Source organism: Gymnoscopelus braueri (assembly GCF_963280865.1).
Source record: "Gymnoscopelus braueri genome assembly, chromosome: 18".
Classification (NCBI taxonomy): Eukaryota; Metazoa; Chordata; class Actinopteri; order Myctophiformes; family Myctophidae; genus Gymnoscopelus; species Gymnoscopelus braueri.
Window position 1 is genome coordinate 38,439,301 of NC_137618.1, and position 20,033 is coordinate 38,459,333.

The window sequence follows — 20,033 nt, forward strand, 5'->3', positions numbered from 1 at the left end:
TCTCTCACTCTGCTTCTATGTTGAAACACACATACATGGAAAATTGCACACTGTACACACACGCACGCACGCACGCACGCACGCACGCACGCACGCACGCACGCACGCACGCACGCACGCACGCACGCACGCACGCACGCACGCACGCACGCACACACACACACACACACACACACACACACACACACACACACACACACACACACACACACACACACACACACACACACACACACACACGCATTCATAAGTGCACATTTTAATTGTCCATTGCCTCACTGGCCCTTTATGGAAAGCTGAGGTGATAATATGCATACAGGTGCCTGTCGTCTGCCTGCAGTTTACCCATGTCGCCTTCCCACTATGTACCACCCACTGCCTTTTACTGCTGTTTACTCCTTCACATCTGCTCTTATTGTCTCCGCCAGGCCGAAGGCGTGGCAGAAACTATATTTTGCACCCTGTCCGTCCGTCCGTCTGTGTGTCTGTCTGTCCGTCCGTCCGTCCGTCTGTGTGTGTGTCCGTCTGAGTGTCCGTCTGTCTGTGAGCAGCTAATCTAATCTAGGAAGAAATAGCACCCTTTTCACATTGGCCTCTTATAGTGCCACCAAGAGGCCACAATAACCTACCTGACCTGGCGGAGACCTGTGCTCCGAGGAGCAAAAGATTACTTGTTTTCTATCAGTTACACACGCCATGTAATTTTTTAGTTTTTGTCGCATTCCTAAGCCAATAATTTGATGACCGGGTGGCTGCTCAGTAGGAGATGATCTCCTACCGGTAAGAGACTCTTCCTACCGTATAGACTCCGGCGGTCATCAAATTATTGGTCATCAAAAAATCTCCATGAATTCAAGGCTTCATGGGGTGTGTAATTGACAGAAAATAAGTAATTTATTTGGGTGAATTACTCCTTTAAACCCTATGTACTTTTTGACCGCGGTCTGCGGTTCTCCAGGGGTCTATCCTTGTCCCCTTCATTTTTTGAGAGGTGTTTTCCTTTACACCAAATCATTTTGCTGAAATTAGCTGATCTACAAGCTCACAAAGTGGTGCATTGCGGTATTCGTTGCGAAGCGTTTTGAGCTTGTAGTTCGGCTCTTTTGGCCTAATGTTTGCCTATTATGACATGCTCATAATAGGGGCACTATAGTTCATGTGGTTAATGTTTGCCCATTATTATTTCTCTTTGTCATATGATAATGTGTTGTGTCATATGTTAATTGTGTCGTTTTCCGCTCAAAGGTTATTTTGTTCCCCTGCAATGATGACTGACATTTCTGTTTTAAAAGCATGCACCAAGTCAACATAAATCAAGTACAGTAAGTATAAAATGAGTGGTATATCGCTCTGCCCTCAGAACAAAACCTCTTGGACTTCAAAGTAAAACAGATGGCTTTTGTATTGGGTTTAACTCCTCAGTGAGCCCTTTGGGTAAATGGTGGCTACAGCAGATTAAAATCTCTCACATTTTCAGATCCAGGATTATTTGTCGTAACACTGAGTAACGCCCAACTCTAAGTGAATGTGAAGTGGAATGCATGATGTTAACCCTTTAAAACACACACACACACACACACACACACACACACACACACACACACACACACACACACACACACACACACACACACACACACACACACACACACACACCTCTCTCAAAGTTGTTCAACTACTCAAAAACGACATTTACTGTAGCCTTGATCTCCTACTCCTTTAAGTATGTTTCCCCAGGCCTGTTTGTTTACTACTATACAATTACAATTTAGGCATTTAGCAGACTCTCTTGGCCAGAGAGATTTACAAACTACATATTTAAATGTTGAGGTTAGGTGGATTGAGAATCCTATTGTTACTGTCCTTTTAGAGAATTAGCCAATTTTCCTTTATCTCAGCAGTGGAAATAACTCTGTTCTGTGTCATCTTCATCTCATTATGTGTGATTTATATTCCTTTGTCAAAAAAAGAAAAGAAAAGAACATTAATCAAACCAAGCATTCTGTTGAGGTGTGCATTTGTACTGTAGGATAAGTCAGAGCAGAGATGGGAGATATTTGTATGTGAATGGTTAATTTCTATAAAGAAACATTAGAACTTATTTAAACTACTGCTACATGTTGTTTGCTGCTGTACATGCAGCTATCCTCTCTTCAACAGTGGGTGTCATTTAAAAAGCACCTGACTCCACCTCATCCCCCCTCTCTCCCCACTCACTCTCTGCTGCTGCTGTCTCCACACTGGCTCCTCTGTCTCAGAAGACTGGACCATTATGGTTGCACTCTGATGAGCCCATTTGGACCAGGCTCGGGCCTATCGCCGAACAGTTTGGTAGTTCAAGAGAATTTAGCAGGCCATTAAATAAGAGGGAGAGGGCTGGCCGGCTGAGATACACTTCCGTGCGTCCGCAAGTTGTTTAGTCCGTAATGGGGCTCTGCCAGCTTTTGTTAAACTGAAGTCATGCAGCTAACTGGACACAAGAGCCCCCTTCTGAAATGCTGCTGATTAGAGACCAGAGCAACATCGGAACATTAGGCAGGTTACGTAGAGGTCTACTGGCAGTACTGTTGCACAGACACATACTGTACTGGTGTACATTATGAACACATGCATCAGTGCACACATATAGACACATTTTTGTCTATATGCACATGATGTAGCCTGCACTGGGAGAGAAGTTCACAGTGCGCCTACTGATTTACAGTAGACACGCACACACTCACATTCACAGGCAATGCATTGTTTTATCCTTACAATGAAAGCATATGGCCTCCAGTATATAGTCCTATAGACCAATTATTTGTTTACCAACATTGGGACTGGACGCACAGGTGATTGTTTCATGCAATCAATTCCCAACATATTGTTTCGGGGGTGCGCTGGTTTCAGTTCATTCAACCTCCTCTTGTGTGTTGGCTAGTGAGGCGCGTCCTAGCGAGACTTGACAGAATGGGTTTCATTTGGTGCCGGCCTGCGCACGCATACTGGTTCTTATCAGTGTGATGTTGTCTGTTAAGGGGTCTATAGAACAGTGGTTCTCAACCGTTTCAGGCCGCGACCCCCAAAAATAATCATATTTGAACTGGGGACCCCCCACCCTGACAAGCACTTGGAATTGTAGGAGTTGAGGCATTGCATTTAGTCTGACATGCATGGTTCCACAGATAAATATGGTGAAAATAGCAGATCTACAAGCGTTGTGAGCTTGTAGATCTGCTATTTTCACCATGTTTGCTCTTTCTGGTCTTTTTTTTAAAGGTACAATTCATTTTTTACATTTTTCACTGTCATCTGGGGACCCCCCCAAAATCCTGTGGCGACCCCCCCTGGGAGTCCCGACCCACAGGTTGAGAACCACTGCTATAGAAGCCCACAATCTAAATCACTGTAAATCATCGTTTGAACTGACGCTGAATAAGTTAAGCACGCATGAAGTAAACAACTCTGCAAGAAGCAAGTATGGTAGAAACTAAACACATGACCAGCAGCATGCACCAACGTCCATTCATATTGAGAAGAGCATACTTCTAAACTTCACAACCACAAAGACCATAGAATGATACGTGACTTCCAATGGTCTGACTTGCTATGAGGATGACATGATAAGTGCATTATTCTCTGCCTGTGTCCAAAGCCACACAAAAGAGCCAGCTGACGACAAAAGGACCACATCCACTGCAGAGGAAATGGTCGAGCACTGAACAAACATTAGCACCTGCGCCAGTCAAACATTGCTTACCTGCTTGCGTGAGGTCACAGCCGTGTGTCTCCCGGATGGTCTCTGTCTTTCCACCTTGTCAAGCTCTCCTTCTCAACTCATTAACCAGAGTACCAGGCGCATGGAACACAGAGAGAGAGGGGGAGAGAGAGAGAGAGAGAGAGAGAGAGAGAGAGAGAGAGAGAGAGAGAGAGAGAGAGAGAGAGAGAGAGAGAGAGAGAGAGAGAGAGAGAGAGAGAGAGAGAGAGAGAGAGAGAGAGAGAGAGAGAGAGAGAGAGAGAGAGAGAGAGAGAGAGAGAGAGAGAGAGAGAGAGAGAGAGAGAGAGAGAGAGAGAGAGAGGTGCCTTTGAGCTGTGTGTTCCTACAAGTGGCTGCCAGAATAAGGTGGCTTCCAGGAGGACTCTGGCCCCAGTGAGCTTCCCATGACTCTGTTACATAACTAACTCAGTGAAGGTAAGGAGCGGCTGTACATACGTACGTCTAGCTCAGCTCTGAGACTCTGGCTTTTTGTGCAAGTGCTGTGGAGCAGAGGTTGATCCTGAGCTTTAAGTTGCACATTGCATGATTTTGTCTTTATACGACCATGACATGTCACACTTTGCTGTTGAATTGAGTCGGGTATTCGCTTGGCAGGAGAGGACAACATGGGTCTGCAATTCTTCAAAGGGAGCTGTATAATGGGCTATCTCCTGCCATTTTTTCATAAACTGTCTGCACATAGACTAGCTGATGGTGACTGATTCCCTGCGATTTAACACACAAAACTGGTAAGGTTTCGGCAGTCACTTTGTTTCGGATAACACAAACAATAAACTTTTTACTGTTAGTAGCTGTGACAATCGTCACAGCACCAGCCACACTGCACGAACATGGCCCGATATGTCAGACACTGTCCAAACTCTCTCATGCCTGCGATGGTGTGGATCAGCTCTTAGGTGACCATCCACTGTTAATAAAGTATTCAATCAATCCGTCATCCATGACCCTGTCTTTGCCATGTTTATGTTATGATGTGGACATTTTGTGTGGGAGGACACTAAAGACACAATACAGTGTGTAATCACCTTTTGCCCATGTTCACACACACATTTATGCTATATACTTAGTACAAGCCCTGGGCTAAGTTGGTCAATGACAATTCTACAGTTTAACCACTTAAACCCTAAATACTTAGTTGACCAGATTCCCATAGACTCTGTACAATTCCGACCTGACCTGTTTCACTCTACAGTTTTACTGAAGGTGATGCCATCTGTGCTGTGTAGATAGATAGTCTTTAAAAGTAGCCTATCTAACCTCCAATGGGAAAGAGACAAACGAGAGGCTTTTGATTTGTACTGAACAAGTATCTCTAGTTTATTTGTGATATTTTACAGATACAAAAGTCAACAGACCAGCAGTAGTAACTAGGCCTAGCAATAATTAAAATAGCTAAATCAGTGTGTATCATTACATTGTTATTATACACACAGACATATTCAATAAACAAATGTAACATATAGATAACAGGTAGAGAAAATACATTTCAGTTGCATCACAACATAAAAAGAATATTTACATATGCATTCGAGAAATTTAGTCGGAGAGAGAATGGGGGGAATTTATTTTTGTTGACGAAGATGCATGCTGGGACATGGAAGCTTGTGTTTTTTTGGGCTGGAAAAAAGTATTGCCCCACCCAATCTTCTAGTTTGAATATTCCCTTTTTAACTCCCAGACATGTAATGTCCCTCTTTTGACAAAAATATGAATGGTTCCTATGTGAAAGTTTCTGAGACAATTTTTTAAAATCCATTTGACCAATGACTTCCGGTGTAAAATACATTATTTTAAATATTTCTCTACCCCTATCCTTACTGCCATAATTATCTTACACAACAAAATCGTAAAGCCCTTCCTCCTTTCCTTGAGAAAATATTGCACAATTGAAAAAGGGTTTAAGATCCCTTTTCACAAATGTATTTAATGATGCTCCTGCCTTTGAGGCCCAATCCTGGCATGCATCTATACTGAGGTTGATTGGATGGGATCAAGGTTTTTACAGTAAAACTAATGAAATAACTCAAACTAGAATTGGAAAAACATTTGTCAACACTGTCAGTGTTGACAATTGTCACATGTATAATTACCAGAAGGAAGCTGACTGTGAATGTGTACAGGTAGGTAGTAGTGGGCAGGTCAGCTCTCACCAACATGTTTCTAAGATTAGGTGGTCTCTTATAAACAATACGTGGTGGTAAAAAACTAAAACAAAACATGATTTCAATAAAGGGTGGTCGGAAAATATACCAATATGTCTTTACAATGCCCTCTAGGTCTCTGCCCACCTCAGTTTAAATAAAACAAGTCTCTGAAGAATAAAAAATGGGTAAAAAGGAAAGCCAAATCGTTTGAACAATGTTAGTTTAGTTAAAGTTTAAAAAAGAAATGTCTTCATAAATATACTTGAGTAAAAGTGAAAAGTATGTTGCATTAAAACTAAAGTACAATTTATTCAAAAAGTTATTTAAGTACCTGAGTAAATGTAAATCGTCGCTACCCACCTCTGATGCTACGGTTTATGTTAAAGACTATTTATACAATATTTCCAGTTCTCAACATCGGGTCTGGGGACCACCAGGAGTCTCTTATGAGTCCGTAACTCTGAGAGTGTTCAAATGGAACCAAGTGGACCGGTTCCATTTGTACACTCGCAGAGTTTAATAAGCACAGAAGATTTTACAGTGTAGATTACTCCAATCTACACTCAAAGATAAAAACAAAACGTTATCAAATGGGTGTCCATGGCCTAATGCATATCAAACAGGGGGAGTCCTGGAAATGAAAGATATTTCAGAACCACCGTAGTACGGTATAGATTGCCTGTGTGTGCCAGCGCTCACTCTCCTCCAGTGAACATGGGGTTGGGCGTGGTGGTGGTGGCGTTCTTGAACAGCGGGTTGTCAGCCTGTTGAGGGACAAAACCTTCCCGTTATTTTCCATCCATGCTACATAGCCGTAGAATGGTTTACATGATGTCGAATCCATAAATCACAATCAACATAATTCTTCGAGATCATGCAGTAAGGACATAGGCCATTGTAAGGCAGTGATTCTCAAAGTGGGGTCCGTGGAACCCCAGGGGTCCTTGAGGGGGTTCCAGGGTTACTTTACCCATTAAGACCTGGAACTGTGTCATTTTTAGATTTGAGCTAAAAAAGCATTATTTTACACTTTGGGCTATTCAAAAATAGCAGATATTTTGAAAAATCGTGAAAATGTGTGCAAATCTTTCAATATATATATTTTTAAAGCGAACATTTTTAACTCAAATCTTTGCTTCTGGGGGTCCCTGGAACAAAATATTTTGATGGGGGTCGGCGGCCAAATACATATAATTCTGGGGGTCCTTGACATGAAAAAGATTGAGCACCACTGACATAGAAAAAAAATTCAGAATACTGTTGGGATTTAGGAGACATGTAGAATCGGCTTCAGGTCTCAATGGGTTAAGGGGGTTCCCAGCAAAATGAGTTAATTTACAGTAGCATCAAAACCACTTTAACCCTATTTTATACTTCAACCATTCGAACATAGCTCACAACGTGTCGCGATGCAACGTGTCGTGAGCTTGTAGATTGACTATTTTAGAACATTTTAGAAAGATCTTGAAAAAGTTTGAACAATTTTGGAATCATTTTTGGAGCATTTTATCGACAAAACTCTACAAAACTACTAGTACCACTGAATCTCGATCTAGCAGTAGTAGTGCTACAAGCAATAATACTAGCACTAAAAGTATTGAATCTTGAACTAGCAGTAGCAGTAGTAGCACTAGTACTACTACTAGCAATAGTAATAAAATAGTAGTATGAGCTTTCACCTCTGCCCACTTGGATTTCTTCTTCTCGTTTTCGAACTTCTTGAACTCTTTGCGGTCGTTTAGGAAGATGAGTCCTTTGATGAGCAGCAATATCAACATGCCGATGAGAGCCACGCCTGCAATGGAGCCTCCGATGATGGCATAGATGTTTGGTAATTCGGGACATTCTAGAAAATGGTGATGAATATAAAGAAGTGGTTAATTTATGGGCTTGTACAGGTCTATATATAGTTGTAGGTGCAATTTAACCACAAGCCCTAAAATACTTTGTTGTATGAAGAATAGCGAAAATATCCCAGGTTGTAGATCTGCTATTTTTGAACATTTTGCTATCCTTTCGATTATTTTATTTTTTTTGAAAAAGTTCACTTGCCATGCCCAAAATAGAGACACCAGGTTGAAAGTTGTTAATAAATGGTACGCAAATTAAATCCTGAGTGTTTTTGAGTATAAAAATGACTGTGTTGTATTTACCTCTGGTCTCTATAGGTTTGACCTCAGCTCTGTATTTATCTCGTCCGTCCAGTTGTTCCATATTATAAGTCATCCAGCAGTTCTCTGAGTCCTTCTGTCTGCATTGCTTCTTTGTTATTGTGAACGTGTTCACCTCTGTGTACTCAACGCTTTTGCATGTCTCTGAGCAGTTTTTCTTGAAGGGGCCGTTGCCGTAAGCCAGACACTCGATGCAATGTCTGAAAAAGAAAAGATTGACATCATCAGACAAGTTCGCTGTGCAACTGCAGGCCTAGGCTTAATGCACCCCAGAGCAGCTTTAGCTTGCTGTAAGTTTGTCTGTATTTGTACATTTCGTACACTACTTTCGAGAGTTAAAGATTTTGTAAGAAAAGATCTGCGACACCCCACCCCCTCTTACCGTTTGGTCACACAGTAATCCTCGCAGCTGTGACATTCTTCACAGTAGGGTTTCTGGTATCCGTTGTCACACTCGCACCGATTGCACACGCACTTGCCTCTGCCACTGCACACATCGTGACCAGGGGTACGACACTCCGTGTCAGACTTCTCACACTGGCAGGCTGAGCCCTCCCATCCGTCACTGCAATCACATATGCCACAGCGACACTTGCCATTCCCTTAAAGAGGAAAAGGACGGGCAGAATCAATATTGGTGTCCTGCAGTGATTCGCAACGCAGGAATTAAAATTATGCATCAGAAGACTGGAACACCGAAAGCCTGTAACGAAAATAGCAGATCTACAAACTCACCGCTAGTATTAAATCTGCAGCTCACAGAAAATAGCAGATCTACAAGTTCACTGAAAATAGCCGATCTACAAGAGATCGTCTATTTTCGGTGATGCAACGCATTGCAAACTTGATTGACTGATTGATTAAATACTTTATTGACGATTTTTAAAGGTACAGGCAGTCCAACGAGTTAAAAACACACCAAATGGATGACACAAAAAGTCAGAGGCTTGTTTCCATTGTGGTCCATTAAATATTCAACACTCAAACAACAGTGCAACAAAAACAACTACACTACGCAAACAGATATTTTCGGTATAAATCAGGCACTACTGTACCTCCACAGAGTCTATTCTGGAACTTCTCGCAGTGTTCGTCGTCACATTCACAGTGGGTACCATAGTAGCTGCTGCTGCCTTGCTCGAGGTTGTAGCACAGGCACTGGCCACACTGACAGTCTCCGCGGCCCTCACATTCAGTGGTCTCATTGGCCCTCCTCCGGCAAGACGCCCTCACGGCGCTCTCATCTTTGACTCCAATTTCACACTCACACTTCTGCCCCACAAAGCCTGAGTTACACCTGCAGAAAATAAATATATTGGAGCAAAAGACGCAACTGAAATGTCAAAATAATACATAGACAAGATGTAACCTCTGGGTTTCCCTGGATTTTTTCATTGGTAAAACCCAGACATGCTGACTTTGTGATTTAGACTCTCCATCAGAAAGGCCCCTCTGATTTTTATTGGTCAATTTGTTTTTAACGCATCCAAAATAATGCAGGAATCGAACTGGGTTATTTTCAAAAAAATTGGTCTCTCGTCAGACGGCAATTTCAGAATAGAGATATTAAGCTTCTGGGCTTATACAATACAGACAATACTCTACAAATGTTACAATTGAACAATGGCTGTCTTTTGCGAGGTGACCAGTAGTAAAACCCTCCCAGGCTCCCATCCACGTCTCTTTTTGTCTTACTTGCATGTGCCACAGGTCACCTGGCCGTTGCCGCCGCAGTGTGTGGCATTAGTAGGGTCATTGCAGTCACATTCACAGTGTGTTGATACGGTCACCTTCAGCTTGTCCTTGATGCCTTGTGGGTTGATATAGAAAGAGGAGGGCACCTCCATACAGCTATCTGCAGTCACAGTGACAGTAAAGGAAATCTGTGGAGGTTGGGGGGGGGGGGGGGGGTTGAAGGGTTTAGACAGTGAATTATTATCTTCATTCCATGATTGATGTCAACCTGGCATCCCTAATTTGGGCATGTCATAGGAAAAATCTTACAAAAACACTGTAGTGAAAATACGTAGCTGATCTATAAGCTTAGAATGGATTGTGACTAACGATGTGTCGTGACTCGCGATGTGACATGTTCTGGGTAATTTTCACTACTTCTGCACGACGTCATACGAGGTGAAATATGGAGATACAAGGTGTCTGCCCAATGGTGACTGTACGTATACTAAGTGCAGTTCAGTGACAGTCATCACAGAAACATTTGATGTAAACATGTGACCTTAATCATTGATTTTCCACTGTAAGAATGATATTGATAAGAATACAAATTGGAGTCCTTCAAATTAACATTTGTCATACACTGAGGAAGGCCTTTTTGCCAAAATATCTGTTTGTTTGTTTTATCCCCTGCTATAATAATGAAGATAGAATTACATGTTTGGTGGCTAAAATCCAACACCTATCCCACGCAGCAAAATCCTTACGCTTGCTGTTGAATTAACTCTCAGGATTTTGCAGTTTATTAACTTCAACTTCAATTTGAAACAGAATCAGATATATTTGTCACATCACAGGTTTACAGGTGTAAATCAGTGGGTGAAATTTGTTTTCGTGCAAGCTCCATCATTTCATTGTTTTCCAGGAGAGAAAGGAAAAACGGGCAGGGGGGCAAAGAGAGAGAGCAAGGAGAAAAATAAAGATACTTAATACTAAGATATCTACTTATATACGTACACATAAGCATAATAAGCAGTATGTACATGAGGTTAGACATAAGGGGCAAAAGAGTGGCAACGCAACGGCAGGTCCACATAGCAGCAGGTATGTACAGTATGAGGTTGGACATAAGGGGCAAAAGGTAGCAGCACAACGGCAGGTCCACATAGCCGCATAAAGACATTTTATTTGCTTTTAACCATTAGTGGGGTCTCTGAATGGATGCTGACACATTTTGTGGCATTTGGGCTTTGGCATATTTTCCATTCATATAGAGAAAAAGCAGGGAAGGAAAGAAGGGCACAGACATCTGTTCTGTTAACAACATTTTAAGCAACTTATTTTTAAGTTTTTTATTACTAGTATATTGTTGAGATAATGGAACACCTCTTTTTAATGGTTAGGAAAAAAGATAAGACTTTACAGTACTGGCTTCACCCAAACGTTAGCAGAGTTTCCGCCAGTACTCTGCTGGCCAACAGTACCGACAGCGCTCACTGGTAACCTGGGCCTCAACCGATCCGGTATGGAAACAGTACTGGCTAATGATTGAGTGTCTGTGTGTGCACACGCATGTCCCATGTCTGTGTGTGTGCGCACGCGTGTGTAATCAAATGTGTTAAAACGTACCTCCGTTGCCACAGCCACATTCTCACAAACCCCTGTGGTGTCCCCCGCTTGTCCTGGATCAGCACAAATAGGGGTGTAGGTGACCTTCACACCCTCAGGGAGATCATCATGTTTCAGAATGACTTTGGAGGACAAGCTCTACCATGGTGGACAAACAAAGCATGGTTGGTTTGTTAAACCAACAGAAGAAGTTGGATAAGAGAGACTCAGGCCTGATTTATGCTTCATTGTACGATGGTATCCCATTGCCGAAAATAGCACATCTACAAGCTTGTAGATCTGCTATTTTCAGTGTGGCATTATAGGTCAAGTATGCTATCAAAGGGCAATTAAGGAAGATTAAAAACTCACTTTGTAGGCGTCGTTAATCAGTTGAACAACATTGTCAGAATTCTGTGACAGAACTCCCACCACTGACTTTGGAATCATTTTACTGAGTTGCTGTGATAAGTGATGACAAAAGTTCATTACAATAACATCATAATGGTATCCAATAAATGATACAACAAGCAAAGTTTGTAACACAAACAAACAAGTAATAGACACAAACAGTTAAACTTATTTACCTTGTACACTTTCTCCATATTTTGTGTCACAGCAAAGATGGGCTGAATATGATTTTTTTCCAATTGTACAGCTAATTGACCCACAGATGGGTAGTCCTACGAAGAGATGTTTGATTTGAACAATCACAAAAAGTCAAAAGCTAGGACATCCTGTTCTAACAATTTACACTTCAGCAGCTTATAATGGTAAGACCTCTATGTTTCTACTAGCCAGATGCTCACTGGTTTGAAGAGGGCACACATTTCATACTCAAGGAGATTATCATCAATTGTGGATGGGTTTACATTATTTAGATTTTATTTTATCCTTGTACTGCTAGGCCATGTGATTTAACATCATAACACTTACTACAGTAACTTACTATTAGTATAAGCCCTGTTGCGTTACATGTCTGTTGCAAGGATCATGTGATGTCACAACTCTTTTCCTGTTTATAGTTCCTAGTTGCAGCTCAGTATCATCTTTTAAATCACTTCTTAAATCATTCATACTTTTAGGTTAAGGCCTTTTCATAGAGCTTCTTTATTTAAATGTCTTAGCCTCTACATTTTACGCATTTTATTTGTTTCAATTAGTTATTTATTATATATTTGTATATATTCCATAGTGTAAGAGCCATTTGACTGGTTTCTAATTTGATGATGTCACCGCAGGGCTTGGTCAAGGCCAAGTTGCCTAGGTATTTAACAACGTCTGTAATCAAGCGCAGGTGTTGCCAGTGGCAGAGGCAAAGCTTTTGACTGTGTTACATGAAGCTGGTGGTCTGTAACCTGTGTGTAACCCCCGATTTAGTCGCTATGCCACCGGGAGGACGTAGAGCCTTCGTCCTACTCCTCCCGCCCAACACTCCCCACTGACAGGTGCCGCCCCAGCCCGTAGGAGTATTTGTAGTGACAAATATCACCCTACCCCGAACACGGGCCAATTGTGTTCGTATAGACACTCAACAAAGCCGGATGCACCACAGTGGATTTGAACAGTTACTTTTACCACTGCCACGTGAACACCACCCGAGCACCACTTTCTAAATCTTGTTTAAGCGATTGTTTCGCTAAACCAAGTCAATTATGTAACTTAGTATATACTGTAAGAATACAAGGCAAAACACAAATGCAAAAAAAAACAATGTTAAATTCCAATACATACCATTACATTGCTGTTGACATAAAGATTGTTTCTCAAATGACATTTCTCGTCATTGGGCTCTAGTATACCAGCCAGTTTGCCATCCCCAGCCATGTGAAATGCATCATCAGTGGTAAGCACAATCAGCCGGGTACTGCTGTTCCTCCAACCTATCTCGTTCTGAACAATAACTTGGTTATTAAACACTATAACACTCACTATAACACAAGTTATAGTATACATTATATTATACATTATTATCCCTGCATTATTAGCAGGTGTGTTCTTACCAAGCAGACAGCAGCTTGCATCATGGCGTCAAGACTTCCTTCGGGGGAGTCCAAGTTCCCAGAGATATACTGCTTTTCCACTTCTCTCTTGAACTCGTTTGCATCACTAGTCATGCTGACAACATGCCTGTAGCCAAAGGCAGCCTGACAAAACTTGTCTGTCTCTTCACATGGCCTCTCCAGTTTTTCCTTGTTGGTGTTGGTGAAGGGCAGGACTGTCTTATCCACAAAAGCACCAAACCCTGCAGTGTCCAGACATAACCATTACCCTTGAATATTCAGTTGTTTGTTTCATGAAAGGTTCAGATAAGTTGGCCACTAAATGTGTTTGTTGGTATAGCTATAGTACAATCTATTCCTTACATCTTTACATGTTTTTCAAAAGAAAGACATTACATCATAATATAAGTAGATGAGCAGGTTACCTATTTGAGCATGCTCAGTGATTGAATTCAAAGCGGTAAAAAGGTCTGTTCCAAGCTTTTTGACATTTTCCAAGTCATCTTTCATGGAGTTGGACAGGTCCATCAGATAATAGAGATCAACTGGATAGCCCTGGACTCTTTTAAAATTCACAGTAAATGTGGTTGGCAGCCCTGTAAAGAGAAAAACGTTTACATGAATGGAACAATACCAAAACACATAAATCGGGATTCAGACCTACGTCACAGAGCATAATTCTGACAATCATCAAGATAACGCTTGCTCTACTTGCTCTACATGTCAATTTTGATTCCACTGACCAGGTCTCAGTTTGAGATTGATTTCCTGTGGTGAGAGTTGAATGGGCTCTTGTTGGCTGAATTTCACTGACAGAGGAGTAGCTTTCACCACTGAAACGTTGCTCACAGGCGATATGATCTGGTCTGCTGCGCAACCCTTCTCCATTAACCGAGACTTGGTGTCACAGCGAGCAGCGTCCTGTTCCCCTTGTTTGGTGAAATCCTGAAAATGGGAAATACAAAGAAGAAGTAAAATAGTTAGTGTCTACATACACTGTTAAATGGTATACCAATTAAAATGCTGGTCAACTAGTTGTGCCTTAATCCAATGTCTTAAGCACTTAAACCCTCTATTCTAAGCGAAACAGACCTGAGTTTTTTGTGAATAAAATAATATTTTGTTATTTCCAATCTGTATGGAAGGCTACAGTATGTTAATATAACTTATACAATTTGGGTGGATGTATTTAGTCTCCCCGCTCTTCTATTGAGACATTTAGATCCTGTGTATAGGTTGGAGCGTTGGACACAACCTTTGACACAATCCTGTTTCTGGTTTGACACACATTTTGACCTGAAGGTCAAAATTGTATTTGGCCCCAGAGCAAGCAAGTAGGCAGGCTCTTAGCTTGGTTGTTCAGCATTTGCACAGGAGACCAGGGTTCAGATCCGGGGTAAGTTACACTGTGCAGCTTTAACACTGGTGAAGTTCTTCTTACTGCCTTTTTTTGGTCATGATCTCTCCATTTTGTGGGCCAAAGTCTGTGCACACGTCACAAAAAAATGCCCTCATACTGTGTTTGGTTACCTATGGACCTATCACCAAATAAATGGCCATGCTTCTCCAATTTATGATCAAGTGGGATTCACCATTCAGCACATGTGCATAACAGCAGATTTGAATGTTAACTTCTTCTTCCCTTTTCATATTTATTCTCTCAACATAGAATTAAGAGAAAAAACAGAAGAGAATGTTGCTGCATGAGGCCCATTGTAATGCATTGCAATGTATTTTTACTCACCGGTTGTTTGCACCACACACAGTATCTACCAGAACTGATACAGTCACCGCAGGAGTTTATTGCTGTCTTAGAGCATACTTCCTCATTTTGGGAAGACCCTACAACAAACAATGACAGAAGACACAAAACACTTTATAAAATATTTTTCAAGAGAGGGTTACGTCGCTTCTCGAATGAGCCATGGTTATCTTAGTTTTATATGATTTCTGATGATTTTAATAATCATGAGGTTCAGCTGGTTTACGTGTAAAAAGAAACGTGCCACTGAAGGGGGGAAGGGTATTGAAAGATGCCAGTAGCTCTGAGCTACTGGCATCTGGTGCAAAGATACCATAATTCATAGATAAGTATCTAGTGTAATATGTTGTAACTCTTGGTCCATGTTGGCAACTACTGGCCCAATTCTGACAAAACATGGGATGCTGCTGTTGATGCCTAAAGGTAATCTCTCAAGAACAGGCTGGGCTGCCAGTGTTGCCAGGTCTGCTAATTATAAGCTTTGGGCTTGTTTTCCTTTAAAGTCGCTTGTAAATATTCAGAGTTGCTAGTTGCTTTTGTTTGGGCTTGTTTCTGAAGTGTATAGTTGCTTATTTGAACTGGCTTTCATGATAATTTTTTTAAATAGCTGATATAAAAGGGCTCAAGTGGTGAAACTGGTCGCTTCTTTAGGGCTTGTTTTCATAGACCTTCTCGCTTGTTTCTGTCACAGAATCTGGCAACACTGAAGCCAGCTCGGACCAAACCTTTACCACACACATGGGCAACATACGGCCCGGGGGCCGGACCCGGCCCTTTGACCATCTCAATCCGGCCCCAAAGTCATAAAAAAAAATAACTGTCTACATTTTAAAAGGCTGCCATATGTTGTTATACTGGTTTTGAGACAAATAAATTGAACTCTAATTAATAGTAATTCATATTTGCCATTTGAGTACATACCTGCATTCCTCCATACGTATGTACTCAAATGTTTTATGTTTATAATGATAACAGTGAAACAGTCTGCCGTGAGTCCATATATAATGAATGCAATGTGAATGCAATGTGTTTTATTAGTGACCTATGGAGTGGTGTATATTAGATAAGATGAGATACGGCATTGACGTGGATTGTTTTATGTAATCTTTTCGTTGTAATCTCATACAGAGTACACCAGAGTGATACAAAAAGAAAAAGAAAGATCAACATTTTGTTGATGAACATTCTTGTTGTGAAAGCAAGGACCTTATTCTAAAGTAGTCTGGCATGTCTACCAAATTCATGCAGTTTTAACATCATTCAGCACTATGTGTTTCAAGTTTAAACTCAATTGTACAATGTATGGCCCTTCACTCATTTTATCGAAGTCAGTATGGCCCTCTGGAAATAAATGCTGCCCACCCCTGCTCTAACCCATCTTCTCTAAAAAATAATATGACAAGCAAAGTTTTCACAGGAAATGTGTTGACAATGCCAAAATCGGGCTGAAATCATATAGGCTAGTCCGATCCCGGATCCAAGTTAAATGTTACTCAGCTTCTGCATTTTACCAGCACACACCATGTACACAAAGTAACCAAAGTTTAAAGTTAAGCAACCAATTTTTGTATATAGCAATAACAATTAATCTTGACTTACCCTCTCTGCCCATTAGCAGGAGCAGAAGGAAGAAAATGCATCTTTCCATTTCCTTTAAAAAAAAATGCAAATAGTCTTTTGTTAGATTCTATTATGGTCCTCATCCATGAATTTAGAAATAGGATATTTCTGAATAGTGTGATATCAGAACAAAAATGGATATAATTAATTTTATCACTCAACTTCTTTAGTGTATACCATTATTAGATACCCGAGGATTTGTAGACCTTTGTCTACAAATACATTTAAAATGTACGTTTTATGAAAAAATAGGAATCAGATTTGAAACATGTTTTTGTCCCTTATCTCAAGCATCACTATATAACAATTGACTATTTAGGCAATTAGCAGAAGATCTTAGTCTTATCCAGAGACTTGCAATAAGCAAGGTAATCACATACATCAAATGCAGAGAGACAGTGGTATTTCCAGGATCACACATAATCCAAGATCCTATAGCATCAGTCTAAACTCTAAACCAGGGGTAGGCAATCTATACTATCAGAATAGCCATTTTTGGCCAAAGAATTTATGGAAAATCTGTCTGGCCCTGCAAAACACATTTGAGCCTATTTTACTTTGTTTTTTTAACCACATTTAACTGGATTTTATTTTACTCTTATCTGTTATTCTGTTATCATATGATTCAACCTAGGTATGTGGTATATATTTGTTTCTGTTTGATTCTGTCTTTGTATGGATGTGTGTATGCGTTGAAAATGATGAATAAAAACAGTTTGAATAAAACACATTTGAGCCAACACTCATTAAGTCTAAATTAGCCTATCCATTTTTATGAATTGCTCTGATATCTTAATGACATTTTTATTACATTCTATACAATTCTGTATTTTACCTATATAAGATTTTTAAATCTTATATAGGTATAGGCTACTATTTTTGTTACTTTTGTGTGAGGCTGTGACGTGTGACTTTTGTGTGAAAATAATAATAATATGGAGATAAGAGGTTTCAACCACACAGCAACAATATATATATATATATATATATATATATATATATATGTTGTTGTTTTTTTGCCAAAGCAAATGGAGAGTTGCATACGGCTCTAGAGCCAGGTTGCCTACCCATGGTCTAAACAATGTAGCCTACTATCAAAATAATAATCTGTACATTTAAACTATATGACACAAGATAAACAATTGACCCAGCATCTGTATACTACATCTAAATTACATTTTTAACATTTAATACAAATAAATATACAAAGTATACTTACAAAAGAGATTCGTCAACGTAACCCAACGAGTGTGACAGTTAGAAAATACACCACAGATAGAAGACAGGATTCAGGAAGTACCCTGTTCCAACCCCCCTTGTATCTGGTGTGTGTAATGTGCTCTGTCTCTGTCATAATAGTCTAGTAGATGGAAAGAGGAGTGCACCCGCAGATATGGGTGGATCTTATTCGCCACCTTCTTTCCTTAAAGTGTGTATATTTCAGTCAGACAACTCTTAGATTGGATTAGAATATATATTTATTAGCAAGCTTGAGCATGGAATAGAAAGCATGAGGAAGCATGGTTTGGCGTCAGGCCTCTGAATCCATTCATTCCCTGTAAGAATAACATTTTAATGAATGTTACATGCCAAATAGCATTTACAGGGAATGAATTAAACCCCCAAAACAGCAAGAACCCCCAAAACCGCCTGGGAGCACAGAGCCTGACGCCGGACCAACCATCTGTGAGAATGGTGGAGCTCCATAAAATTAACATGATATAATGACCGAGTTCCTCATCATTACATTTTTAAGTTTAACTAAACAAATGCAGCAAGCATCCATGTGTTCAACAAGCCTGATGAATCCAGGTACCTGTTGATTCCTGAACCCAGGAGTCCTAGACGGTATAGTATCCTAACACGGTGTCCACTGCTGTGCCGCACCACGAGTAGGATTCGAAAAGGACATTCTATATTTATTTATTTTTCAAAGAAATCTGCTATATATATATCGTATATATATATAAATGAGGTCATCCTATGATGAATGATAACTATTGTTTATCATCCATAATAAATAAAGTGTACTGACTATGTGTGTAAAGACGTGCTATCTTTACTTAACATCTGAATCAGTACCCAACGATACCTGAGCAGCACTTACTAATAGACTCAGCTTACTACTAATATATTAGCCTGACTGTATAGTCATAAATAGCCCAACATTTTAAAACCCAACATATTAAATAGCCCAACATTTTAACGCCCTGAAGTCACCAATAACTAATCCCCAGCCATCCACCCGATCTCAAAATTAAGCAATGAATATTGCGGCAGCAGCTTTTTATTTAAGCAGATTTACACAGCGTGCGCACTCATAAGCTTTTGGGCATGCAGAATTTCTTTTTTGTTAAATCGAATGTATCTAGTATAGGCTCCTGAGGACCATCGCCCCAGGGATTTGAGTGAAGCCGAAGGCACAAGCAGCGCTGCAGTTGTCGCTGCTCCAATGCGAAGGGAGTGCGCTGTGTAGACACTTGGAGAAAGCCCGCAGCTTGAGCAGATCTTTCTCAGCTTAGCAGTAAACCAGGATATGGTCATCGGTTTGCCGCCATCAGTGAGGAAAAGAGGATCATTTGGGGCAGAAACCGGCCTGGTTGCCAGGTAGCTCAACATAGAATTGAAAGGACAAAAATCAGAATTATTCCTTGCGATGATCACAGGAGTTCCTTTACACCACTTATCAGTTTTTGAATGTTTCAAATACACGGTGAAATACGCATGCTCTATGGTTAGGTCTGAAAAACAGAGATCATGCAGAGGATTGAATGCCAGTGATCTAGTAGTAAATTCTCCACATCTCATAAACCCATAGAAAGCCATTAACAAGACTGCCTCCACCATTTTATCCACATAGGGCGTGTACACCCGTGATCTTAATTTGGAAACCAGCTGTTGCACCAAAGTGATTGTAAGAGGTAAGCGTTTGTCATTGCCTTGGAGTCGCTCTTTTTTGAGACCGTTGAGAAGCAGACGGATTGAAGGATTTCCTAGAATGCTATCTACTGATGGGTCTTGGCAACGAAGATGGAACTGAATGCCGGCTATTAAAGCTTTGATGGACTGAGGCTGCAACTTACGAGACTCAAAAGAGTGGACTATGAATGCGCATACCATAGGGATATTCACAGGTAATGGCGGGCAAGCAAAACGGGCACAGAAAGAACAAAAGAACCACCATGCAGAATCATAAGATTTTAATGTGCTTTTTGCTAAACCATTTCTCATGTATTTGGCAGCGGAATTCAGCAAGGACAGGAGAGGACTTTCGATGCCTAATCTAGGATCGCC

At 40.7% G+C, this 20,033-nt stretch overlaps 2 protein-coding genes across 2 annotated transcripts in view; both read right to left on the reverse strand.

The window, feature by feature from the left end:
* vil1 (villin 1) overlaps positions 1 to 3,835 on the reverse strand; it is a 29,834-nt gene extending 25,999 nt beyond the window's left edge. Inside the window, exon 1 of the mRNA XM_080457183.1 lies at positions 3,740 to 3,835. The gene's annotated coding sequence lies outside the window, so the exon portion shown is untranslated. The remainder of the gene's footprint in view (positions 1 to 3,739) is intronic.
* A 1,573-nt stretch (positions 3,836 to 5,408) lies between these two features.
* On the reverse strand, positions 5,409 to 18,096 carry itgb2 (integrin, beta 2). The gene is made up of 16 exons (XM_080456869.1): positions 17,959 to 18,096; positions 16,719 to 16,770; positions 15,102 to 15,199; positions 14,101 to 14,302; positions 13,783 to 13,953; positions 13,358 to 13,599; positions 13,089 to 13,247; positions 11,942 to 12,037; positions 11,727 to 11,816; positions 11,376 to 11,513; positions 9,768 to 9,955; positions 9,128 to 9,369; positions 8,455 to 8,674; positions 8,055 to 8,272; positions 7,581 to 7,747; positions 5,409 to 6,665 (listed from the first exon to the last, which is right to left on the reverse strand). The coding sequence occupies exons 2-16, from the start codon at positions 16,765 to 16,767 to the stop codon at positions 6,597 to 6,599; spliced, it is 2,349 nt and encodes a 782-aa protein (XP_080312995.1). The 5' UTR covers positions 16,768 to 16,770; positions 17,959 to 18,096; the 3' UTR covers positions 5,409 to 6,596.
* Positions 18,097 to 20,033: the final 1,937 nt, after the last annotated feature.

Excerpts from the sequence above, each read along its gene's own strand:
- itgb2 (XM_080456869.1), bottom strand. The coding sequence starts at position 16,767 with ATGGAAAGATGCATTTTCTTCCTTCTGCTCCTGCTAATGGGCAGAGAG. Across the intron at positions 13,248-13,357 it reads TGCAAGCTGCTGTCTGCTTG|AACGAGATAGGTTGGAGGAA; the intron begins GTAAGAACACAC and ends GTTATTGTTCAG. Across the intron at positions 11,817-11,941 it reads ATATGGAGAAAGTGTACAAG|CAACTCAGTAAAATGATTCC; the intron begins GTAAATAAGTTT and ends CACTTATCACAG.